The sequence below is a fragment of the Amblyomma americanum genome, chromosome 7, assembly GCF_052857255.1.
Source record: "Amblyomma americanum isolate KBUSLIRL-KWMA chromosome 7, ASM5285725v1, whole genome shotgun sequence".
NCBI lineage: Eukaryota > Metazoa > Arthropoda > Arachnida > Ixodida > Ixodidae > Amblyomma > Amblyomma americanum.
Window position 1 is genome coordinate 163,073,663 of NC_135503.1, and position 27,476 is coordinate 163,101,138.

Here is a 27,476-nt window from a genome sequence, read left to right on the forward strand (position 1 = left end):
CTTAAGCAGTATGCGAAAACGTGCCTTGAGCCGCCTGAAGGCATTTTCTACCACACGCCTGGCACTTGAAAGATGAATGTTAAATGCCTGCGTACCAGAATCAGTAGTCCCAAAATGCGGGTATGGCTTCATGATGTTTTTTTGGAGTGAGAAGGCTTGATCAGCCAGAAGCAGAGGTGAAACGTGCGCTCCTTCGATGGTTTTGGCTTCCATCTTAAACAATTCTCTGCTCAGAAACTTTGGCAGTTTCGATTCTGCAAACACGCCTGCGTCATGGTTCCTCCCAGGAGATCCGCTGTTTGTGTAAAGGAATTTGTACCTGTGGTCAGCAACAGCCAAAAGCATTACACTATACCACCCCTTATAGTTATGGTAGTCCACTGCATGCTCGGAAGGTGGACAGACTTCGATGTGGCAGCCGTCTAGTGCTCCAACAGCTTGTGGGAAGCCTGCAACTGCAGAAAACTGCTGCAGGTGTTCGGCCAGTTCGTGCGTCCTCGGCATTCTCACGCACCGAGGTTCGAGAAGTTGCACAACAACATCGCAAAACAATGATGTTAACTGAGGCGCGACTGACTCCAAACACGTTTGCCACAGTTCTTTCTTCCGCGGAAGTCGCAAGACGATATACGGCAATTGCCACACGTTTATGCAGCGGTATTGCTTTCCGCATATTTCTGTCCAGCCTCCTCACGCGGTGTCACACATTTAAAATGTATTTAAATGTGCCTCTTGTCAATCTAAAGTTCTCCCTAAACCCAGCCTCTGGCAAGTGCGGAAGCGTTGCTTCGTACCATGAAGCTTCGCGCGGATACGCCCACACACTCCACTCGCGAGAGCACAGAACTTTCAGCCAGAACTTGGAGGCGCCGGCACGTATGTTCGGCTCGTTCTTGCTCGGCTTGCTTGTCTTCAAGTTCGCCAAGAATGGCGAGCTGTCGCAGACGTAGCTGCTGCATTTCCATTTGATAAGCGGCCAGCACAGCGAGGAACCTGCTCTCTTCCTCGCCGTCCGGCACAGGCTTGCTCTGAGCCATCGCTATATGCACAACTTCCCGCCGACGCACAGCACTGTCAACACTTCATGTAGTAAAATACACTTCAAACACGAAGAAAAGGATGGACTAGAATTGAAAATATACTTAAAACAGCAAAGTGCACTTATTATGACACGAGAAACAATCTGAAATTGAATAAAACAAGAACAGCGAGAAGAAAACGAAATAGCTCAAAGTGCCGAGGCGATGGCAAGCAGCGAAGGAGGATTGCCTTGGCTCTAGCATCGGCTACGGTGTCGACTGCGCCCCATGTTGAAAGACTACCTTCATGTTTTGTCTGAATTCGAACAACCTCGGGTAACAAGTTTAGATGCACAGGCGATACCAAGCTTAGTTCACAAAAAGAACTTCTTATCACAGTGTTTTGTTAAATGTTTTGTATATCACGAGAATAAAATGGGCCTTATAATTGTGTCTGGAGCAGCAGTCACGTGACCAGTGCCGAACACGCCCATGGGACAAGTTTTCGCGTGTAACACCACCAAACTGAGGTTAGCAATAACCAAGGTTATCTCCGCCTAACCATGGTTACGGTTAACCGCGGTTAAGTCGGCCGTGTAACTAGGATATAAGAGACGCTACTGCAAGGTTACAAGGTTCTGTGCGCTCTACAGGTCCAAGCATAGCATTCAGGTATTCCGCGGGTTTTTTGGCAGCAAGGATTTTTAATTTTTTATTTTTACTGTGCATACCGTTACGCGCCGCGATGGTTCAGTGGTTCATTCATTCATTGCATATCTTGCAAAATACAAACAAACGTTGATTGACCCATAGCCACTGGCTAGTAACGTGTCCATAACATGGGACAAAATAAATGCAGCACGCAAACAAATGAAACAAGAAATACAATCCATAACACAATAACTCATAGCATGCATAGTTTATACAAAAATGAATATAAAGTCACTTATTGACAATATATCTGAAAAAAGAACCTCTTTAAAGCAGGAGTAAAATTAGGGGCTTGTTTTATGTTTAGAGGCAAAGTATTCCAAATAAGAGCGCTGTTATATTCTAACAGCCTTTTCCCGTACAGGTTCTGACATGGAGGTAAAATTAAAATTTTGGTTTGTGGCAGCTCGTGTTTAGTAACGAAATTTTGAACAAAGTGATTAGGGTTAGGGCGCTCGGCTACTGATCAGGATACCCGGGTTAGAACGCGGCCGCGGCGGCAGCGTTTCAATGGAGGCGAAAGGCAAATGCGCCCGTGTGCTGTGAGACGTCAGTACAGCATGTTAAAGATCCCCAGGTGGTCGAAATTATTCTGGAGCCCTTCACTACGGCACCTCGTTCTTCCTTTCTTCTTTCACTCCCTCCTTTATCCATTCCCTTACGCGGAGATTTGAGACAGATACTGCGCCATTTACTTTCCCCAAAAACCAATTTCATTTCATTTCGCGGGAGTATAGATAGTTAAGGAAGGGCCGCTGTACCAATCGCAGAGTCTGCGTTGGTGCCCGGGAGTGCCTCTAGCTGATGGAAGAGCCGCTATTTCAGTTGGTTGCGTAATACGGCGGCTGGACGATTATACGCACAACAGCAGCGCTTCTGGGGAATGCCGATGTTTGCTGGAAGAGCCGACGCCCCCCGACACCCATGAAGGAAAAAAAAACTGAGGAGGGAGCATCCGGCGAAAAAGTAAAAATGCATTAAAAAGAAGAGAGTTGGTCCCCCCATGACCAAGCCACGTGATAGCGTGCGGTGACATCTAGCGCCGCTGGGCATGCGCATGCACTTACTAGCGTGGCAGACTGACTGTGGATCAACCTCCTTGCTGTAGTTGTCTGTGCCACGGGCCGTGCAGACACCACTAAAACATACCAACACCAAAATACTAAGGACTGACTGGGAGAGCGAAAAAACGGGGGAGGGCGCGGCTTCCCGAGCGCTTGCCTTGTGAAGGCTGGCTGCTTGGCGTCGCGCTCCCTCCTAAGTTTTTTCCTCCATGTCGGCACCGATCACTTTTTGTTTGGTGGTGCTTGGAGTTGGTGCATTTGACTCGACTGCCGGCCGCGTGCTTCGCCATGAGCTCTCCAGGTTCGAAAAGCATTCGGCGCTCATTCACTGCAGTGTTCAAGAGGGAGGCCATCATTTACACCGAAGAAACCAACAACTGTGCGGCGGGCTGCAAGTTCGACATTTCTGAACGGTTGGTGCGAGAGTGGCGGAAGCAGCGAGAAATAATTTTCGACAGCGACTCCAAGCGAAGAGGTTTCCGCGGGCCGAAGTCAGGACGCTTTCTGGAGCTGGAGGTCAAGCTTGCAGCGTATGTCATCGAAATACGTGATCGGTTCCTTCCAGTGACATGCGAAATGATCATGCAACAAACCCGGGTCTTCACTGCAGAAGCTGGGATACTCCGAACAGACTTCAAAGCCAGCAGGGTTTGGGCTTCGAAATTTATGAAGAGGGCTGGCTTCTCTCTTCGTCAGCGTACTAGTGTATGCCAGAAGCTGCCTGCTGCTTATGAGGAGAAAGTTCTCGCCTTCCATAGACACTACCTAAAGCTCCGCAACTCGCGGCGATACCTGCTCAGCCAAATCGGCAATGCGGACCAGACTCCCATCTACTTTGACATGACGAGCAACACAACAGTGAGCGTAAGAGGAGCTCGCGAGGTTAAGCTTCTCAGGACAGGAAATGAGAAACTTCGGTTGACTGTTATGCTATCATGCTTGGAAGATGGCACAAAGCTCCGACCATACATTGTCTTCAAAACAAAAACAGAAAGTTGTGATTATGCGAGTGAATGAAAAAAGGCCTTATGATGGACATCTTAGTTATTGCTTGGTGCCGTCGGGTGTGGCTTTTGAGGCAATCCGAACCTCCTCGTGCTTGACTCGTTTCGAGGCCACCTTACCGCGAAAGTGAAGGCAGGGCTACGAAAAGAACATACAGATATGCTGGCGATTCGCGGTCTGACGGGGCAGCTGCAGCCACTAGACGTTGGCATTAACAAACCATTCAAGGACTTGCTGCGGCGTGAATATAACGAGTGGCTGGCGGCGGAAGGGCGGGAGCGTATGCCCACGGGGCGCATGAAGGGAGCCTCCCTGGCGGCTGTGTGCAGGTGGGTGATTTCCGCTTGGGCGGCCGTACCACACGATGTCGTGGTGCAGTCATTTAGGGAGTGCGGGCTTTCCATGGAGGATGATGTACTGTGGGACTGCAGCGGCGACGACGACGACAGCAGTACCACTGAAGATGACTCAAGTGAGGATGAATAGCCTATCTATGCAATAAATTTTAGTTTTTGAGCGCGTCCACCAGTGTTTATTTTTTTCGGACATGCGATTTGAGGGGGGTCGATTTACATTCGCGTCAACTTTTTTTTTCTTTTCAGAGATGCGATTTGGGGGGCGGGGGGAGGTCGACTTACAGTCGTATAAATACGGTAGGCTGACTTCCACAACCCTAAACCAGCCACTTAATAAAGTTCACCTGGCGACCGTCCCTGTGCAGGGTCGACCTCTGGCTGTGGTTCGGTGGCCACTGGTTCCCTGCTTTTGCAAGGCATCACAGCCCGGCAACGGAGCTGATCATGGTGCCGGCGCAACACTTGGCCATCTGGAAGAGTAACCTCATAGGTGATTCGGCCTTTGACTCGGGATATAACAGCGGAGACCCACAGGGGACCTGGGGACCATTGGGGGTCTGCCTGGGGCCCTGTCTGGATGAAGCCGGTCTAGCATGGTTAACAGCCGGCGGCCCATCAACAGTTCAGCTGGTGATCGTCCTGTGCCAGTATACGGGGTCACATGTTGTTGTAACATGAAGTCTGCTAGCCTCCGCGTCCAACTCCCCTGAACGATGCGGGACAGTGCCCCCTTGGTGGTTCGCACCATCCTTTTTGCTTGACTGTTAGTGGCCGGATGAAATGGTGCGGAGGTCACCTGGCGAATCAGGCTGGCATTGAGGAATCCCCGAAACTCAGCCGAAGTAAACTGAGGGCCATTGTCAGACATAATAGTGGCTGGGAGGCCATGAGTGGCGAAGAGCTTCCGCAAAGTGTTGATCATTGTGAGCAACGCCATCGATGACACTGGCATGACCTCCAGCCACTTTGAATACGAGTCAAGTAAAATCAGGATAGGAGTTGCTTCACGTTATCAAATGCCCTATGCTGTGTACGACCTCAGACCCAGCGCGCATTATTGTTCAGCAGTTGATGAAGCGGTTCTGCAACAGTTGCCTTATGGGGCAGAAACGCATGGTAAAAGTTAAGAAGCCCCAGGAAGGCCTGTAGCTCAGTCTTGTTTGCAGGACAAGGTGCATTCATAATCACTCGAGTCTTTTCAGGTGTTGGATGAGTTCCCTCAGCATCTACTCAAAATCCTAAAGACTCTACTTGAGCCACCCCGAGTTGGCATTTCTCTTTCTTGACCTTGAGCCCCACAGCTTGGAAACGTCCGAGAACTTCACATAGGCGACTAAGCAGCTCTTCATGAGAGTTCCCAGCAATAATGACATCATCAAAGTAAGCAATGACCCCTGGTACTCCACGAAGGAGGTTTTCCATGAGAGAATGGAAAATGCCGGGCGCGATGCTGACGCCAAATTGAAGTCTGTGGACAAGGAAAGCTCTCTGACGAATTACAATGGTCTTTGGTCACTGGCAGCTGTTAATAAGCCTGGGCCAAACCCAGCTTTGCAAAGACTGTTCTACCAGAGAGGGATGCCAGTAAATGGCTGACCACCGGTACTGGATATACATGCTGCTGCAACGCTTTGTTTATTGTCCACTTGTAGTCTGCACAAATACGAGCGTCCCCATTAGCCTTCACAGGGGTGACGATAGGGGTCTCCCATTTAGCACGGCTCCAGGGCCCCTTGGTGTATGAGCTTATCCAGCTCTGCATCGATTTTTGGACGAAGTGCAAAAGGCACTCTTCATGCCTTCAATCGGATTGGTACAACATTGGGACTAAGTACAAACTGCACAGGTGGTCCAGTGTAACACCCCAATGCCCCATCAAACTCTGAACTGAATTCCTGGAATACGTCAGCAATTGGGTTGGAAGGCTGGTTGATATGCTGCACTCCTGTGATGTTGATACCAAGTGCTGGAAAAGAGTCCAGTTCAAGGAGGCTCTTGACAATAACGAGATGTAACAGACCATTAAAGTCCTTGAATTTCACTCTGAACATGCCATATCCGTGCACAGCTATACGAATGGCCGGACAATCCTTCATCACGATATCAAGCGGTTCCAGAGTGAGTAAATGGCCGTCTGGGAAAATCCTCCTGGCTGTGGCAGCAGAGATGAGTAAAAATGTTGACCCCGAATCCACCTCCATACGGCATGGCTTGCTTCAATTTGAACAACCACATGTATGTTCCTCCAGGCGGGTGTTGGCACATCGTGGATAGCAGTTGCAGCTCGGACACCACCGTAGGAAATGGTTTGTTTATGGTTTATGGGGGTTTAACGTCCCAAAGCGACTCAGGCTATGAGGGACGCCGTAGTGAAGGGCTCCGGAAATTTCGACCACCTGGGGTTCTTTAAAGTGCACTGACATTGCACAGTACACGGGCCTCTAAAATTTCGCCTCCATCGAAATTCGACTGCTGCGGCCGGGATCGAACCCGCGTCTTTCGGGACAGCAGCCGAGCGCCTTAACCACTCAGCCACCGCGGCGGCCCCACCGTAGGAAATGTTCGCGCTGGGCGCAGGTCCACTGCTAAGCCTCCAGGTGTCGGTTTCGGAATTCTGATGGTAGTCCCACGGTCTTCACAACCAGCAGACTCTCAATATGTGTCTGGTTATTCTGCTCCTCCTGCAGTGGGCATTGCGGAAACGGCATAGACACCATTCGTGGGGGTCACCACAGTCAGCACAGGAGACGCCCTCTGTTCCTTCCGGATTCCCTCGCTGCTCCGGGACAGCTTCGGTGCACTCTTGTTCGATGTCCACGCCCACGCTCATTCCCTGATGCACTGGCTTGTTGCGTGGCGTGGTTACGCTTGGACGGCCATCGCGGCTGCTTTCCCCCTCGGCAGCGGTTGCCTCCTCAACAGCACCAGCGAGGGTCACTTCTTTTTTTAGCCAACGGTTGTCACTTCAACCAGTCATTTCGCAACCCAAACTCAAAACGGTCGTGAAGCGTGATGTCGAGGGCAGTGAAATAGCAGTATTGTGCCATGGTTCGAAGGGCGGCGAGATATGCGGCTGCCGGCTCTCCTTGTGCCTGGCCGCGGTGATGGAACTTGTATCGCCTCGCGAGCTATGGGGTTTCTCTGGAACGAGCTCTGGGGGCTAGGTGCTCCCCAAGCATGGCGAGTATTGTTTCGAACGGCGACACGAGCTCTTCGCCAACTGGAAGGTAGTGGCACTGCAACGGCTAAGGAATGTGGACCGTTTCTTACCGGCGTCTGTGATACCCTGCACCTCCAAGAAAAATCCAAACTCCTATGCATATTCTTCCCAGTCCTCGGGGCGGGAGAAGTCGAAAGCCTCAATGTACGTCTTGGTGGGGGCGGCAGCCATAGCCGCAGCCATAGCCATGCTGCGCAGGTCGATGAGGTGGGCACAAGCTCTGGCGAACCTTCCCTGGAGGCTGCAGCGTTGACACCGAACAAGAGACCCACCCTCGTCGCCAGTGTTAAGTCACGTTCATCACGACTTTAGTAAAAGTTTGGACACGGCTCCAGCCATGCCAAAAGCAAAGTGAAAAGTAACTCTGCAAGCATGCACACACTGGTGTCACTCCTGCTCGCCCATGCGCCACCACACGGACTTGAAGCGCAACTGGCACAGCGAAAATCCAGGACACAACACATCATTCCCACATGCTGTCTTGATCATGGCGAATGTCTCAGTAGGTGGCTTACTCTGTTTAAAGCACAGCTTTACCGCATAGCACTGTTCCATCGCTCGCTCCATGGTTTCCTCGACACAGTAATGAAACAGGGGTACACTCTCAAACACGTCCGCTCGCTTCCCCTGCTCGAAGCCAACTGAACTCGTCGCATTGTGAAACTGAAGGTTCCTCCTCCTTCCCCCAAACTTAATCTAGCGCTTGCGCTCGCCACGCCACGACTTGTCTCATTACTTTCAGGACCGACCCTGTATATGGCTTTATGGCAAGTCTTTGGCCAACATTTTGGAAAGTACAGCAATACATTTAAAATGATTTCTTCTTGTCAAGAGCAGAGTTACACAACGATGCCATCAGTGTTGCCACAAATCTTTGTACTGTTTATCTGTTCAAGCTCAAAGCCACCAGCACCTGCCTTTATCATTTTGTGTGTGACGCAAGATGCGACCAGAATGATTGCAGCCATTTGCAACTGTTTCCATATTGTTCCCAATTATTGCAGTTGCTTTGGCACCTTACCTCGATGGTTCCTAGCCAGCTTTATATTCAACGCAGCTTTAAAGAAAGTCAGGTAACCTCTGCAACCATCCTTGGCTGGGCAAGGATGTTGAGGCTCCCAACCAATCGAATAAAGACCTCAGCTTTCTTCTCAGGAGTGAGATAGTGGCTGAGGCGTGGTTCAAAAAGTCTCCTTGTTGTAATAAACTGACCATATTTTATTATACCTACAATTTTTTAAAAATCACCTGCTGTTTTTAAAAACTTAAAAACCTGTGAAATGTTAACAAGTGTATACTCACCTATCAGCAAAGTTGGATGGAATGGTATGTGTTCATTACAAAAACTGTAAAATGCTTTTTCCTCCGTGTTTCGAGCTTTCTGCGTAAAAATAAACCATGGTTTACAGTTAGCTCACCTTCACATAATTCACATTGGAGCTTGTCTTGTTTTGTTAGTCGGAAATGTGAAATGCATGTGTCCTACATGGAGACTGCAGATAATCACTTCTTTGAAACGTTCCTGGTGGGTGCAAGACTTCCAGTCACCTAAAACTGGCTTTACTAAGTGTAGTTTGTTATTTACTTCACTGTTCCATACGGACTGCCATTTTTGTCTTATATTACGACAAATTAAGTTAATGCAATCTTGAAACGGTGTATTTAATTTTTTTTATTTGCTTGTCACGAGCTTGAGCAGCGCAGAAGACTGCCCTTTCGTTGCCTTTTATGCTGATACGACTAGGTACCCAGCAGAGTGATGTTTTGTCCTTTAGCTATGGCTGTTATGTTGTGTATAATGTCACCCAGCAGCGGAGTGATTGCGTGTATAGAGTGAAGGGCTGTAAGCACACCTAGCGAGTCTTTGTATATAATACTGTTTGTGAGGTTCTCAATTACTATTTTGTGTACGGCTATAGAGATGGCGTAACATTTAGCAGTGAAAATGGAGGCACACTGTGGAAGCCTTACTATTTCATTCCAACTCCCTTGTACCACTGCGCTTCCAACATCAGCATCTGTTTTTGAACCACATGTAAAAAAAAGCTGTGAAAGTACTGTACTTTTCCTTGAATGCAAGAAATTCTTGTATGATATGCTGTTGTGGAGGTAGTTTCTTCCGGAAGTGTGTAAGAGTGAAATCGCAGATTGAAGGGAAATTGTACAATGGAGGTAGCGACTCTCGTCTTTGTGCAATACCAGATAATGTGTTTAACATGCCAAGATTCTGGCACATCTTTTCAAATCGCAAGAACAGTGGCCTGGTAGCTTGCAGTTTGTTAATAACTCTTTCGTTACCACGCCACTAAACTCAGTTTCATACATAAGGTGCAAGGCTATGAAAGGTGCCAACGTACTCCACACGAAACAATAAAGGGAGGCGTGTTACTCCATGCTTGTTTTGTGGCCAACTGGTCTAAGGCACGAGAAAACAACAGCATGTCGTCAGCAATAACAGTGCATTTAATCAAGCCCATGACAAATGCATCATTTAGTGAGCCTGCAGACAAAGAATTTACTATGTTTCGCTTTCCACAAGGAACGCACTACTTTTTGGTCGCAGATGCAGGCAGCGCAAACAAGAGCGCTAGCTTTGACAGCGCTGCACCTGATGTATGAAACGGAGAATTAGCTTCGATCACCGGTGACCGAAAAATTCAAACTAATACGACAGCGCGACCGTGGCCGTTACAAACTTGCTGAGTCATCTGGTTTGTTGTTCACACAGGGAACCTTCATTTCCTGCATAAGTTGTATTTTTGCCACACGGTGGTAATTTTTGAAATGTGCTTGAAGTTGAGGGTGCGGCGGCGAACGTTCCGAGCAAGCCGTCAAAGTCGGGAACGGCACTCGCTCGAAACTACCTTGTTGCACACAATTCTGCTGCGTCTACAACATTTATTTTTGATGCATCAAGTAGCAGGGACTCCGATGATGATGTTGCATCATCAGATTTTGTTTCTGAAGCACTCCTTATGGAGCCGTTACGGTGATGCTGCGCCATCTAGTTTGTTCTACATAAAAAAAACAATTTTGTCTTCTGCGTAGACTGCAATTATCATCATGACACGCAAATTATTTAAATGCCCTTGAAACGGAAGCTACAGCGCAAGGCATTCCCGGCACAGCGACGGTGCACACTCGCAAAAACCCCGCTGCATGCGATTCTACTGCATCGGCAGCATATATTTTAGATGCATCGACTAGCAGGGTCTCTGACGATAATATCGCATCGTCAGATTTTGGTTCAGATGCTCAAAACTGCAGAAACAGAGCTCGGAACATTGGCCTGTTAGTTTTGCTTTTGGTTTCCGGTACGCTTGTGCAAGCAAAGCGCTGCTATGAAGCATATGAAGTCTCTACGATTATGTGGTGCCATCTGGTTTGTTGTTCAGAAACTGGTTTCAATTTTCTGTGTAGATGGCAATTTCCCCACGAGGCGCGAATTTCTGCAATGCCCTTGAAGCGGAGGTAACGGTGTAGGCCGCTCCAAGCATGGCGTCGAGCACGGGAACAGTGCATGCTCGAAAAAACCCCGCTCCTCGGCAGCTTATATTTTCGATGCATCAAGTAGCAGGGTCTCTGAAGATGATAACGCACCGTCGAATTTTGATTCAGACGCTCAAAACTGCAAAAACAGAGCTCGGAACGTTGGCCTGATAGTTTCACTTTCGGTTTACGGTACGCTTGTGCTGCTATGAAGCATACGAAGTCTCTAGGATGATAGGGTACCATCTGGCTCGTTCAGAAACAAGTTCCATTTTTCTGTGTAGACTGCAATTTCCCAATGAGGCATGAATCTTTGCAATGCCCTTAAAGCGGAGGTAACGGCGTAGGTTGCTCCAAGCATGCACGTCAAAATCAATCCTTTAGGTGACGTGCCAGAAAAGCAGTTTCTCCGATTCTTCAAAGACGTTTTAGATTTCGTGACATGCGGTACGAAAATACCAGCAGAGTGACGTTCTGTTGAGACATTCGCCAAGATCCACTGACACTCGCAGTGGCTGTATTCAGTCAGTGCCGGAGTACACCAAACGGAAAAAGAAAAAAAAAACGCTATCACGATACTCGCCTGCAGCGAAAAAGCAAGACTAGACTGGCCTAGATAGTGTCAGGCTTCTTAAAACAACGTGCCACCCACCAGTACGCCGGGCGACGGCGGATCGTCAAGTGCCGCTTGCTCGGCATTACTACGCTTAACGCCTAATGTGCTCCACAAAGAAGCGTTGGTAAAAGCGCTCTGGAACTAGCTACGGGTTGTCATAATGCTTAACATTTTCACCGATTTCCATTGACACGAATGCTTCACGCTGTAGAACTCATTTCCGTCATGCCTGGGCCAGCAAAGCGAGCGAAAAAGTCGAAAGCCGCCTTGCACCAATGACAGCAGTTTGCAAGAGCGGAGTCCGGGCCGTCGACAAAACCATCACAGGCAGTCGCGGGGCCGCATCACATCTTTATGTGTACATGACTGCACATTAATTCCGATTCTCCATAGAATGTCTGCTGCGCTACTGAAAGAGCAAACTGTCCTCGGCAGCCATGTTGGGTGAAACTTAACGAGATACAAGCACGTGTGGACGTGCAAAAAAAAAGGCAGTTTTTTTCAGGGAAATTCTTGTTGAAGCAGAACCTCACTCCAAAAACTGTTCCTTGCAGGGGAGAATAATTGAATTGCCTTCTACGGTACGCTGACGGGAAATTGGAAGTACTTCGCTGTGGCGGAAATGTCGCTGTTGTGACATTCGTTGTAGCGGCGTTTGACTGTATTGTTCACTGTGCTGCCGCTGATTGGGAGCTTTGGTCCACGGCTTTGTTTTTGTATTTAAAAAAAGTGTGCGTGTAGTGTGAGGAACTCAACACTGCAGCGAAGTACTCCACTAATATGTCCGCCTGTTCCCTTAAATATACTTGTTTGTGCACCAGGTGTTGTCAAAAGAGGAATTGTGAACGGTGAGAAGCTTCCATTTAAGTTTTGAATCTGCTCCCACATTTTTTTCGATGAAATTGGAATCTTTACAGATGACATGTAACTTTTCCATGATGGTTTCTCCGCACTACAACGGGCATACCGAGCTTAGCTCTCGCTTTTCAAAAATTGATGAGGTTTTCCTGTGTCGGGTACCTTCCAAATATAGCTGGCGCTTTGTTTTGTTGTTTTTTGCTTTCTTGCACTGTTCCATCCACCACATTTTATGGGTTTGTTGCACAACTCCAGAGGACTTAGGAATAGCTAAGTGTACAGCAGCTATAATACAACTTGTGAATTTTTCATTTATCTCATCGATGCTAAGATTATCTAAATTATTTTTAGTAAAGTGGCTTCTGCTGTAAAATGTTGCCAGTCTGCTAAATGAAGCTTCCAATGTCGCCATTTTCATGGGATGACTTGTAGTGCAGATGTTAACTGATTAGTACAGGGAGGTGATCGCTGCTATAAGGGTTGATGCTATCCCATTTAAAATCGTTAAAAATGCCCGGTGAACTAAAAGACAGATCTAAACAAGAAAAAACTCGAAGCGCTCAGGACGGGACAAAGTGAAAGGAGTGCTGGCGTGTGTGTCTCCTTTCACTCTGTCCCGTCCTTAGCGCTTTGAGTTTTTCTTGTCATGAACCAACTGGCCCGGCTGTTTCCCCTCTTAAATCTAAACAGCTCATTTTCCCTGAGGTTGGGGAACAATATGTGGGTTTACCAGAGTTCAACAAACAAATACTACTGTTAAAAAAAAAATCCTCTATAATTTGACCTCTGCTGTTTTCTCACTTCCCCGGAAAGACAAATGTGCGTTAAAATCACCAACTACCAGATAAGGCTCTGGTACTTGCTTCTCTAACTCATTCACAGTTACATTTCAGCGAGGCTAGAGGAATACAGAGCACACTGTAAGAGTTTCATATGTAAGCAGAGTGGCTGCTACAGCCTCTAATCGAGTTGCAAGTTTCACCTTGTACTATAATGGCTGCCGATTGCATGCTCTCGATCACGGCAGAATAATCATATTTTTTTAGTACATTTGTATGCTGGGGATGCCGGTTAGTTTCCTGTAGGCACAGAGCAACAGGAGGAAAAGAGGTTAAGATGTCCTTTATATCAGTGAAATTATTTAGGAGTCCTCTGCAATTCCAATGTATTATGAATGCCATCGTATTTTATGTACATGAGGTGAGAAACAAGGCTTGGGTTGGCCCCGTGATTCAGGGCTGGTCTCTTTTGTGACGATCCAGGGAGCTCCGATGTACCTGTGACACCGACGGCGCGGAGCTACTCTGGCACGAGTCCATCACCTTTTCAGAGGCGCCAGACGATCGTGCAGTCTTTGTGCAAGACCTCACCTCACAGGCAGAGGTCTTGAGGCCCGCTGCCTCGAGAGGCAGCATGACCCGTTTTGGAGGTGGTGGAGCAGTGTTAGCTACTTCCACCAGGGGGCGAGGATGGCTCTGCCACAGCTTCACTACGTGAGGTCTGGGCAGGTGCAAAAGGCCGGTGTGATGAATCGCCCCGTCGCACCACATCGGCAAAGCTTGCGTGTAGGGTGAGAGAAAAATTGCTTGCAATTCTGATACGTGTTCTCGCCTCTTTAAGTGTAATTATTTATTTTTATGTCTTCCACGATGGGCAAGACTGGAGTAGGCTGGGTGTTCACCTTCACAGTTAGCCCAGCAGAATGAAATTTAAAATTGGTTTTTAGGGAAAGGAAAGGGCACTGTATCTGTCTTGCATATGGGCGGACACCTGAACCACGCCAAGGGAAGGGATAAAGGAGGGAGTGAAAGAAGAAAGGAAGAGAAAGGTAACGTAGTGGAGGGCTCCGGAATAATTTCGACCCCCAGGTGGTCTTTAACGTGCACTGACATCCCACAGCACACGGCGAAACGCAGCCGCCGTGGTCGGGTTCAAACCCGGGAACTCTGGATCAGTAGCCGAGTGCCCCGCATTTCGCGCAGGTTTTGCAGCCTCAGCAACTCTGGGAACCATGGTCAAATTTTTGGCAAATGAAATGTCTTGGGTTGGGAATGTATGGTCTCACTGCTATCATTGTGTACCTCACTTCAATGGAGTCTCGGACTGTGCAACAAGTGAATGTCAGTACAAGGTGCCTGGTTGGGATTTCTTTGTTTTTTTTCTTACTTTGATTCGTTCAACTTTGGTTTCATTTTGATCGGCTGGGCCGTCCAGCATTTCCTCTTAAGTGAGATCCAAAAAATCGATTTCAGAGATGACACTGCAGACTGCATTTAGTGACCTGTTGCGTGCGACGAAGACACGAATGTCCCCAAATGCCAGAATGTTGGAAAGTTTAGGTACCTGAGCTTTGTCATGTATTCTAGGAGCAAGTCTCCCCTAGCTAGTTTGGTCACCTTGTAATCAGGGCCAAAGGTTTTTTTCAGACATTTTACCATGAATGGTGATATTTTCATTGCTGGTTTTTCTTCGTTACTTCGGTCCGCCCTATCCTCAGAGGGCGATCATTTGATGAAAGAGGAGGAGCTATAGAATATGCATGTTTTCGGCTACAGTGCCAGCCACCCACAGTGGAACCCACTGAGGGAACGGGGCAGGAACTTACAAGCAAGCCCTGCCCACGCCAGCTGTTTACCTCAACTATAACCAAATATGACAGAACTCAGGGCGGTTGACCACAGAAGGTTAACCCTCGGCGCCAGAAAAAAAGGAAAAATCAAGAAGTGAGTAGAAGACCGGAGAGTTCTGAAAAAGGGGGTAAGAAAGTGAAAGATGCAGGAGAGGATAGGAAAAGGCGACTGCCGATTTCCCCCGGTCGGTCGGGTCAGGCCGGAGGTCGCCGTCTACAAGAAGCTGGGGCCTCCGCTGAGGGGCCTTAAAGGTCCAAACGCTCTCGGCATCGGCTCAACCACCAGGATTCCTTTTTCCCCAAACATGGCTGAACGGCTAAGCGCGGGTGATCGGGTGCGTCGTGACGCACTGCTCACCGTCATCCCTTTGCGGGAATGTCCCTGCTGCTCAGGAACCTGTGGTGTCGCAACTCGCCAACATCTGCATGAAGCAGATGCCTCCGCTGCGGGGAAAATCATGTGATTCCCACCACACTTTTCTCCCAGGGTGTTGTATAGGTAGGGTCTCTACTGAGTTTTTCCTCCAAACACACAAAGCTGGGGCTGGTGATACCGATGCCAATATGGATAGTGGGGGCACGCGGCGAAGGAAAAAGTTGATGATAATGATTATGACCTTTCACCTCGAGCGCCATCCGTGGGAGGCACCTGGAAGCTCCTGTGCGCGTGCATTTCGAAGGCTATTCCCGCGTAGGTTGTGGAAAGTTTGGGCGCGGCCCTTACGAGGATCTTTTTTTAATATTTCCTTTGGGAAAACAGGGTGCGGCCCTTAGACGCATTTATACAGTAGCTGTGTTTGTTTCAATTATTTTATGCAAATTTAGTGCTGCAGAAAAGTAACCAGATATATGACATGAAAAACATTTTCATTTGTATATTTTTATTGTCGTGCTTTTCTAGGTCGAAGCAAGCCTAGCACTGCTGTTCAGAGAAAACCCTATTCTAAAAGTCCATAGGCTATTTCCTTTGTAAAACTCACCGCACACTCCTGCATCTCCTGCTCTTTGGTGGTGAGGCGCATGACCAGCACATTCTCCCGCCGTGTGGCCTCCAGTTGCTGCTGCTTCAGCTTCTCCTCAGACTCGCGCAGGCTCACCAGCTCAGCTTCTGCACATAGGGGATGGCACTACATCAAAACAAGATCCACCCAACCATTCATTAGCGATTCAACTAGACAAAACTTCCATCCCTCAAAAGTGCTCGCCAAGTTGCTGAAGCGGCAAAGACGGCAGTACAGTTAAACTGTCCGCGCCGTGTGTCGAAGTAACTGAACTCCCGTCACAGTTGCGTGAACATGCAAATCAAAAGCCACTCAGGGCCAGCTTGTGCATCAGCATCAGATCTGCCTTCTTGCTAGCCAGGTAAAAAAAGCTGCCTGAACGTATGCAATGAGCACAATTTTTCTTTTCTATCACTTCCGGTGCATGCATACAGTCTCCGATAAAGTCCATTTCCCATAAGAGGGCTAAGTTGGGCTGGTTGACTCATGCTGTACGAAACAACGAAACAGCGCTGACAAACTTGGCGAGAGAAAAGAAGAGACATACACAAGTGCTGACTAGCAGCTATATGGTTTACTGTGAAAAAAGGCGGCAATATATAGCAGCAGGGCAAGCCAAAGCACACAGGGGAAACAAAAGCGGCACAATCAAGATTGTGAGCCGCCGTGGTGGCACAGTGGTTGTGGCGCCCGGCTGCGGTGGTCCAATTTCGATGGAGGTGAATTTCTAGAGGCCTGTGTGCTATGCGATGTCAGCGCATGTTAAAGAACCCAAGGTGGCCAAAATTTACAGAGCCCTTCCCTCATAGCCTGTGTCGCTTCGGGAAATTAAACCCCATGAAACCATGAAACAATCAAGATTATGACATACATCTGGGAGCAATCAAAATTGTGACAAACATTCGGGAGTTATCAAAACCGTGACTGAATAAAAAAGGCGAGCCCCCGTGGTAATAGAGCCACCGAAGGTTGGCTGACACGTGTCACCTAATTTAAGTATGTGAAAAGCCTGATCGTAGGCACGAGGACTCATCTTTATATTTGGCCATGTTGGTGGTCTGGTTCAACAATGCCTTATACAGTCACTCATCCTGCTGATTCGAAAGACTGAGGTGTTTTTGAACCAGACCACCATCATGGCGAAATATAAAGATCAGACCTCACGCCTAATAACAGAGGCTTTTTACATACATGAATCAAGTGACGCATGTAAGCCACCCGGCGGTGCCTCAACTTCCACAGGAGCTCGTCTTTCTTAATCAGTGACTGCTTTGACAGCTCCAAGATGTACGTCACAATCTTGACTGCCGTATTTGTTTCCCCTGTGTGCTTTGGTTTGCCCTGCTGCAATATATTGCTGCCTTTTTTTGCAATAAACCAGATGGCTACTAGTCAGCACTTGTGTATGTCTCTTCTTTTCTCTGATCCCATTTGTCAGCGCTGTTTTGTCGTTTGGTCCAGTTCCCATCTGTAACATATGTTTGATGCTTGTCTTTCAGAGCAGCACCACGTTTGTTTGCTCTGAAACAGTGGTGAATCTACAACTGCAGTGAAAGGGGCTTCTCTTGTATGCCTGTCCCCCCCCCCCCTTTCCTCCTGCTAACCACTTACGGAGGGACACAAACTATTTATTGGCGAGGTCACAACCATGAAACCTTCCGCAAACGCGTGGACATTTGTGTGTACATGCCTTGCACCTGCATTTTGTGGTCCCAGTTGTTGATCTTGTCAACGAGCGTGTTGAATGCGCCCCTGTAACAGTGCGCGTATTGGGCAGTGATACCTCTGACCATGTGTATTACATGTAGTGGGACGTGTCTCAACATCCGCCCAGCAGCTCAGCTCTAGTGGCGATTTCAATTCCCACCACATTGAGTGGAGGTGCAGACAGGTCCGTCCTGGACGCCAGCTGTGCTGCCGCACTCAACGACGGCACGTGATTCCTCGTTGCATCCCCCCTCTGGCCATTAACCTCGTAATGGCATCGCCACCCCATTGCTCATGCAGGTGGCAAACAATGCCCAGGGCGCTCATCACCTGCTCACTAGGATCATCCCACGACAGAAAAGTTTACTCACTGATGAATGGTGTAGCAGTGATGCAAGCTTCTTTGAACACATTGCTGTGCGTGCGCTATCCACTACAACGAACAGTGTTGTGTGGTTTGCCCGATGTTAACTTCAGCCCGGCGCAGAGCTCAACGCAAGCACTGTCACACTGGTAAGCACTTGATGCAGCCTGCTACCAGAGCCCAAGCTGGGCAACATCCCTTCCTGGCTAGTGATCATGCTCAACCTTTACATCGGCGTGCGGCCCTACCGGCACGACACCTGCATGTATTTGTCAATGTGCTACCCTTTTGAACAGTCAGGATGCACGAGTTAAGAAGCTCACGAGTGTGCCAGGCCTGATGGAGTCACTTTCCAGATGGTTGAAGAAGACCTGGACAGCATCTTTAACAGTGGCATCATACTGTTATAACCATTCTCAAAAAGGACAACATTAACTCCTACAGGCTAATCTCTGCACTAAGGCACATCGAATGGACAGCCCACAACACAGCACCTTTCGCAGCTCTCATTCTACAGCCCAGAACAAAGAAGGCTCTCACATTCTTCCTCCCGCCTGCTCTATCGGTGTTATGGGCAAACTGCACCACTACATCCAATCCTTCAGAGTTCAAGTTGGCGGTGATTTTCTTTCTTCTGCCGTTCCTCAAGGAAGCATCTTGAGCTGCTTTCTTTCCAGCTCAGTTAACTCCCTCGGTACATTCAGTCCCCGTCTGCATTTATGAGGACTGTCTTCAGCTGCAGCCTGCCCTTGATGCGAATCCTAGCCTCCGCTGGCCTCTCGCTTTCACATGTGAAAGCACCTTGCGGCAAGAAGAACAATTTCACTTCTACTGCTCATTCGTGTCTCACTGCCCTGTCTTCCTCAAGGAGGCGGAAGAGGCTGTATTAGCCGTTAATAAGCTTCTTGCCAATGGCTATGTGCTTCTACAATGGCATAGCTGTAGCCCAGCTATATTCAGAAATCCTTTGACGCAGCATACATACAAACCAGCACAGCTCTTTTTGCAACTCACTCATCACATGCTGCTGCCACAAACACAGAGGTGGCCTGCATCTCTTCACACATCGAAGCGAAGGTGCCCTACCATTCCTGCATCATCAAGACAGCTTCTCTGCACCAGGGGAGTGGAAGCTAGCTTGTTGGGGTGTGCTTTTTTTGCATGGAAGTGTTTTATTGGTATGTTCAGATAAGAACGGTAATCGAGGTCCCATGACCATCTTTTGCTTTCAATAAATTTTTTTTATGTGATGGGCAAATGTGTCCGCACAAGACAACTGCACTTAGTTTGATGAGGAACGCTTTAGTTTTCTTGTAAAAAAAAATTATATTCCACACTAAGTGGAAAACGTTGATTTTGCGCTTTCACAAAATCGCTAGTTTCGATCCCTGCAGAAAGTAAAAGTTTTGTGAAACCTGATTCTTTGTTCAGCAATTGGATGCAAACTTCCCATTTGGAAGCCAGGAAAAAATATTTTTTGGCTCCTATAGTTTAGTTAACAAAAAAATCACGAACATAGCTGAAAAAGTAAGGCACCCCAGTAAGGGCAGTTTTTAGGACAATAATAAGACAAGAACGAGTAAGAACCTGAGGCTAAAGATTTCACTTAGTCGCCAAATAAAATTTGTACTTCCAGAACTGGCAGATAATTTTAAATTAGGTGTTGCAATCATCTAGAACTCGAAAAATTTGGAAAGGCGAACTGTGATGAAGATTTGAAAAAAAAAAAAAAACACACACACACTCTTGATTTTTTTTAAATTTCACAGGAACACCTTCACTGATTGGTAATTCTAGATCAAGAAAAAGGTGTTTCATTATATTGTCCTAAACACTAATGCAAAGCATACTGGATATTGTTGTGTTAAAAAAAGAGCACCAGTCAGGAATTCGACCTTGAACTAAGTGCATGTCGTTACATTTTAGTTAGCACAATGGCACAGTCACAAAAAATACATTGGCAGCTACTTGTAAGCATTTTTTAATAAGCCAAAAGAAGAATATCTTTGCTTCTTCAAGAGGCTCCTAATGTTTGGCTAATGGGATTCAGAATTCTGCCCAATTTCATGAAAATTTGGTTAGAATCAAGTTTATAAAGCACTTACCTCAAACTCTCATAGCACTTAAATAAACAACTGAAGGTGTGCGAAATGGTATAGTTGTGCTTTGTGCTCCTGGTACTCCAAAACTATGAGGGGAAGCCTCTTTATCCCAGAAACAAGATTCTGTGCATATGTTGGCAAGTTAGTGCCGCCTGGGCCTTGGTTAAAGACGAGCGCTGCCGAAATGAGGTAACTTTCGGCACAAAAAGAAAAAAAAAACTGAATTTGTAATGAGGAAAAAATCCAGGGAGAGGACCTGGAAGAGCCCCAATGGTGCGACTAAAAATGAAATCGACTGCATACTATGCGCTCAACCTGGCATCATTCATTAACACTTCTGTTGGGCCTAGTTGGTGCATGGTGATACAGATGAACGATATGCACAAACTATTCGACGAACCACATATACACATATAGAAGAAAATCGTGTGCGCATAAATTGCCAGAAACTTTTGATAATCAGGTGCGCCGGCCTTTGGCAGCAGGTTACCCTGTTTCGCTTTTGACAGCTATGGCTGAAGCCCTGATCCGAAAACAAAAAACCAGAGCGCCAAAACAGAGGGTTGCCGAATATGAAACGTACAGGCCTGTGGTGATGCTTTACATACATAACGTCTCCCACCAACTCAAGAGAGTAGCTAGCAGGCATGGGATCCCTCTGGCGTTTTCTGCACCGAACAAGCTTTCTAAGCTGTGTTCCCGCACGTGCAGTGATGGAAGGCATGGCTGCCAAATCAGGCATGGGACAACGTTTGTTCCTTGCTCCATCGGAGTCATGTATGCTTTCCCACTCTCGTGTGGAAAGATGTACATCGGGCAAACAGGGGGCTGCATAATGATCGACTCGGGGAGCATGCGCTAAATGTGAGGAACAAAAATAACAAAGGTGCACATCTTGTGTCACACATTATTAACTGCCGCAATTGTGCACCGCGATTCGATGAGACGACGATTCTGGGCAGGAGCAGAAACGAACAAGCGCGGCTGGCTCTCGAAGCGTTCCATATTAAGAAAAAGGCCGAAGGATATGTTAGCGATACTTCCTTATCACTTTACACCGCCGAATTGGAGTTTTTGTGCTCGCATCATTGCCAGTAATCTTGCTTGACTGGAATTTTTGTTAGCTTACGCAAGTGTGGATAAATGTATAGCTATGCGTTGGTGTGAGAAGAATAAAATAATTGTTAGTGTTGCGGCAGTCCTTGCGTTTCTCTCGTATATGTGGTTCGTCAAATAGTTTGCACACATCGTTCATCTGTGGCATCGTTCAGGATGTGGAAGTCATCAGAAAGGTGCGTTGCAGCGGCCACAGAATGGTAAGGTCTCTAATTAGCTTACACTTGAAGAGGGAACAGAAGAAGCTAGTGCAGAAGAAGTTCATTAACGAGTTAGCGATAAGATGGAATACAGAGGAATTCAGAATATCGCTGCAGAACAGATATTCAGCCTTAACTGGGGAAGGCAATCTTAATGTAGATACAATAAACAATAATCTGACAGCTATCATTACGGAGTGCGGAGTAGAAGTATGCGGTAGGAACGGTTCGACAGGATACCGGCAAACTATCTCAGGAGACGAAAGATCTGATTAAGAAACGCCAAGGCATAAGGGCGTCTAAATAGCAGAGCTATCGAAGTTAATAAGTGCAAGGGGGGGAGGGGGGGGGGGGGGTGTAGCCGACATAAGGAAGTTCAATATGGAGAGAATGGAGCATGCTCTAAAGAACAAAGGTAGCCTGAAAGTGGTGAAGAGGAAACTAGGCATGGGTAAAAACCAGATGTATGCATTAAGAGACGAGGAGGGCAATGTCATTAGCAGTATGGATAAGATAGTTAAAAGTAGGCAAAGAGTTCTACACAAATCTATACAGCAGCGAATGTAATCGGAGTGTTAATGAGAGATAGTAGTGCACAGCAAAGCGTCATCATCATTTATTTACCCTTGAAGGCCCTTGGCTTAGGGCATTACATAAGAGGGGGAGCAGTCGTTACATAATACAACGGTTGGTAACATCAATAAGGAATACAAGGTGCAGGGTTCATGTTCAACCATAACATTACCAACACTAAGAAAGACACAGCGGCGCAAGAACAACTTGGAGAAAGATAAGAAAACACACATGCACACACTCAAAAACACGGCAAAATAACTAAGTTCTTGAAATGTGCCGTTAATAACTGTCTGAATTTATTAGTTCTATTTCCACCCAGTAACGAAACAGGAAGTAAAGAAAGGTTTAGGAGCAATGCAAAGGGGAAAAGCAGCTGGTGAGGATCAGGTAACAGCATATCTATTGAAGGACGGAGGGGAAATTGTGCTAGAAAAACTAGCCACTGTGTACACGCAATGCCTTATGACCTCGGTCGTACCAGAAGTTTGGAAGAACGCACACATTATCTTAATTGATAAGAAAGGAGATGTAAAAGACTTAAAAAATTACAGACCAATCAGCTCACTGTCCTTTCTTTGCCTGCAATGTATTTACTAAGGTAATCGTTAACACTTTCAGGGCAACCTTAGACTTCAATCAACTAAATGATCAGGCAGGCTTTCGTAAAGGATATCCCACAATAGATCATATTCGCACTATCAATCAGGCGATAGAGAAATGCGCAGACTATGACCAACCCCTATATATAGTCTTCATTGATGTTGAGAAAGCATTCAACTAAGTGGAAACTTGAGCAGTCATACAGGCATTCTGGAATCGGGGTGTAGAACAGCCTTATGTGAAAATACTAGAAGATAACTATACATTGCACAGCTACCAGTACTCCGTAAAGTCAGCAATAAAATTCCAATAAGGAAGGGTGTCAGGCAAAGAGACACTATCTTATTCACCGCCTGTTTACAAGAGGTATTATGAGGCCTGAATTGGGAACAGTTGGGGATAAGGGTTAATGAAGAATACCTAAATAATCTGCGATTCACTGATGACACTGCATTGCTGAGTCACTCAGATGAATTGCAAAAGCATGATGAATGATTTAGACAGGCAGAACAGAGCGCTGGGTCTAAAAATTAACATGCAGAAAACCAAAGTAATGTTCAACAGCCTAGCAAAGGAACAGCAGTTCACAAATGGAAGCGAGGTGCTGCAAGTGGTAAAGGTCTACTTAGGGTAGGTAGTGACAGCTGATCCGGATCATGAGAGGGAATTAACTAGAAGGATAAGAATGGGGTGGAGCGCATATAGCAGGATCTCTCAGATTATGAATAGCAGTTTAACCAATAACCCTCAAGAGAAAAGTGTACAACATCTATATCTTACCGGTACTCACCTAAGGGGCAGAAAAGTGGAGGCTTACGAAAAGGGTTCAGCTTAAGTTAAGGACAACGCAGCGGGCCATGGAAAGAAAAAATTGGCGGTGGTTTAGCTCTGGTTAAACCTGGAGTGACGCGATAGCTACAGCTGTCCATGTGGCTGGTCACGTGACCAACGACGTGACAATGTGGTGGCGCCGCCACGCTGAAGGCTCGAAATACTACCATAATGTAGCTATTGCTACAAAATGACAGGCGTAACGTTAAGAGGCCCAAATCGGGCCGCATAGGTGAGGGAACAAACGCGGGTTAATGACATCCTGGTCGAAATCAAGAGGAAGAAATGGGCATGGCCAGGCCATGTGATGCGAAGGCATGACAATCGCTGGTCGTTAAGGGTAACAGAGTGGATTCCAAGAGAAGGCAAGCGTAGCAGGGGGCGGCAGAAGGTTAGGTGGGCAGATGAGATTAAGAAGTTTGAAGGCATAGGGTGGGTGCAGCTGGCAAAGGACAGGATTAATTGGAGAGACATGGGAGAGGCCTTTGCCCTGCAGTGGGTGTAGTCAGGCTGGTGATGATGACAAAAACCAAAATGGTAACTTTGGTGTAGAATAAGGTAGTCAAATAGTGGTCTTCTTTACTGCCATTATATATAATAACCTTTGAGGAAGGCCATCGAATTACCCCTCACAAGTACAGATCTATTAAAACAGGATTTACGAATAAAAGAAGGGTGATTCCACAAGAGATCAAATTGCCCAAATATTTCAATATTTTCTTTACCTTGATTAATTTATATATGTACACAATGTTCAGTAGACCAACACTCAATTTTGTTTGGTGAAAATGTAATACTTCATGAGAAAAAAAATTATAAACGACGTCGTGTCACAAGCAGTGTTTTCAAGCACAGCTCAATTTTAAAAATTTGTAATGACGTAAGAATTGAAATATGAAAGCCATGATAGATATATTTTGCGTGCTAAATGTGCAGGTGGGAAAGAATATGTCACGTTTATTTCCACTATATTGAAGGAGTTGCTGCTTACTAAAAAAATGTTAGAAAATGGCACAAGTCTCAAAAGAGGCGATTTTCAAGTATTTTTTTCTCTGCAAATATAAGTGGGCGCGGCGGAGGCATAGCGACAATGTCGCTCACGAATCCTTTCCTGTTTTTCGTACAGGCCGTGCTTTTCAGCTGCTCGACACCTTCAACCGCCGAGGCACGCTGCAGCCTTTCTGCGACAGCGGAGGAAGATTACTGCATGGTTAAGCCTACCAGTCCTCAAAAATGCGACAACAATGACATGTTCCTGAGCATACACACTTGGGCATCACCACCTGTCGGACATTCCTTGCCGACATCGGTTACGTCACCGTCCTGGCAGTGTAGAAGAGCGACCACTTCACGGATCCCGGCCAGTGGGCGCGGCGGAGGCACAGCGACAATGTCGCTTACGAATCCTTTCCTGTTTTTCGTCCAGGTGAGAGACTATCACATTGCGTACGTCTATCGCAGTAACAATGTCTGCCTTTTGCTTCTGCCGTGCCCACGGTCTTTGAGTGATGTGCTTACTATGATTTACCATTGCTTTGCGAACCTGCTGGCTTCTTGCAGCGATGTAGAAATGAATCCGGGACCATCTACTGAGGAAATGCTTTTAACTTTAATTGAGGACGTTCGTGAACTCAAACAAACTTTGAAAGACACTGACAGCAAGCTGAGCGATACGTGTAATAAGCCGTCTACAATTTATCACAAGATTGATGAGATTTTGGCCACAGTGACTTATTACACATGTAAAGTAGATGAACTTCAGTCAACTGTCGAGAAACTTGCTTTGAAGAAGGTAGATGATTTGGAGAATAGGAGTAGAAGAAACAACCTGATTGTGTATGGCATAAAAGAAGATACAGAAGAAAACCATCAGAGCCTTGAGAAGATCGTTTGTGAAACCATTCTGGCCAACACACTGAAGGTTCCGAATGTGGCTATTGAGCGTATTCATAGAATCGGTCGCCCGGCTGAAGACAAGTGCCGACCTGTCATTTTTAAGCTTGTGGACGGCAGAAACAAGGCTAACGTTCTCATGAATTGCAGGAAGCTGAAAGGCACAGAATATAGTATATCAGAGGACTTCTCACAGCGGGTACAATCAATCCGGAAAAAAACTATGGATTGCTACTGCTGAAAACAGAACCAAGGGAGACAAAGTCATGCTGTCGTTCGATAAAATCAAAATAAATGGTAAGCTGTTCCGGTGGGATGAAGTACAAGATAAATTAGTTCCACATGGTTCAAGATGACAGCCTGAATACAACTACAGAAGGAAAGATGGTCGTGTAAATCGAAAACAAAGCCACACTGATGCAGTTAAACAGGAATTTCGTGTTTTGAATATTGTTACAAGTGGACGAATCATGAACGAAGAAGTGGCGGTGCGCGGAACGACGACGACGTTGACAGTTGGTAGCTGGGCGCTCGGTTCTGAGCTGAGTGCTGGCCTTCTCAGAGCAGCCGCCATATAGACTTACCGCCGTAACATCCCCGTAACATCTTTTGGTGGAGGTCGCGGGTTCGAGCCGACATGCCGACGACCCGACGAGCCGACGAGACGACGGGCCGAACCGGCGAGATGACTACCGACCGTGGCCGCTGCTTCCTTTCCCGAGTTGTTGACGAAATCCTTCGTTCGTGCTCCGTTCGTCACAAGTTCACCACTGCTTATCATCCTCAGACGAACGGCCTTACGGAGCGTCTCAACCGCACGCTGACAGACATGCTCGCCATGTACGTATCCGACGACCACCGGGACTGGGACATAAGCTTGCCTTTTGTCACCTTCGCCTACAACTCTTCGCGCCATGATACCGCTGGTTACTCGCCCTTCTATCTTCTCTTTGGACGAGACCCCTTACTGCCCTTCGACACTCTGCTGCCCACAGCTGGCCCTGTCACTACATATGCGCGTGACGCTATCGCCCGAGCAGACGCCGCCCGCCAGATTGCTCGACACAAGCTCTCCGCCTCCCAAGAGGCTCAAAAACACCGCTACGATGGCCTGCACCGTGATGTGCGATACCCTGCCGGATCTCTCGTCCTGCTGTGGCTCCCATCCCGTCGTGTGGGGTTATGTGAAAAACTTCTGCCGCGCTACACAGGTCCTTATCGTGTATTACGGGCAGTGACCGACGTAACGTATGAAATCACGCCGCTGCACCCAAAGTCGACGTCCGCTCCACTGAAGTCCGAAGTCGTTCATGTAGCTCGCCTCAAGCCCTATCACCCACCATCGACATCGCACGCCTAACACGCACCGGGACGTTGCCTTCAGCCGAGGGGGATAGTGTTACAAGTGGACGAATCATGAACGAAGAAGTGGCGGTGCGCGGAACGACGACGACGTTGGCAGTTGGTAGCTGGGCGCTCGGTTCTGAGCTGAGTGCTGGCCTTCTCAGAGCAGCCGCCATATAGACTTACCGCCGTAACATCCCCGTAACAATATTAATGTTCGCAGCATTCTGAATAAAACTGGGGAACTATAAAGTCTTCTTTTTACGTACGAGCCAGATGTTGCAGTGCTCACTGAAACCTGGCTGCATGATAACATCCCCGATAAAGACTTGATACCTGCTTCGCACGAAATTGTCCGCCACGACTGCAACTCCAGAGGGGGGTGGCGTAGCCATTGTGATAAAGAAAGGAATGGATTATACACTTCTACCACATGACAGTAGTGCAGAAATGGTCTCGCTTCTGCTTCATGCTTCCAAACACAGCATTCTCGTTAGCGCCGTTTACAGGCCACCAAATTCAGATGAGTACACTTGAGACACTGTATGATTTTCTGCAAGAGCACAAAAAGTGACACGCGCATGTCATTTCGTGCGATGATTTTTTGCCAAAGATAAACTGAGAATCGTTGAGCGTCTCGTCTTCATGCCGGCATTCTGATTTGCTACTTGATATTGCTTTTTCATTTAATTTGAAGCAGGTCATGGTTGGACCTTCGCGGGTCACTACGACCACAAGTTCAATTTTGGATCTTGTGTTTGTATCTGATGTTATT

General features: G+C 47.2%; 1 protein-coding gene across 1 annotated transcript in view; it reads right to left on the bottom strand.

Moving 5' to 3' along the window:
- LOC144096733 (pre-mRNA-splicing regulator WTAP-like) overlaps nucleotides 1-27,476 on the bottom strand; it is a 181,518-nt gene that overhangs the window by 84,532 nt on the left and 69,510 nt on the right. Inside the window, 1 exon segment of the mRNA XM_077629579.1 lies at nucleotides 15,948-16,075. Within this exon segment, the coding sequence (XP_077485705.1) occupies nucleotides 15,948-16,075 (128 nt within the window).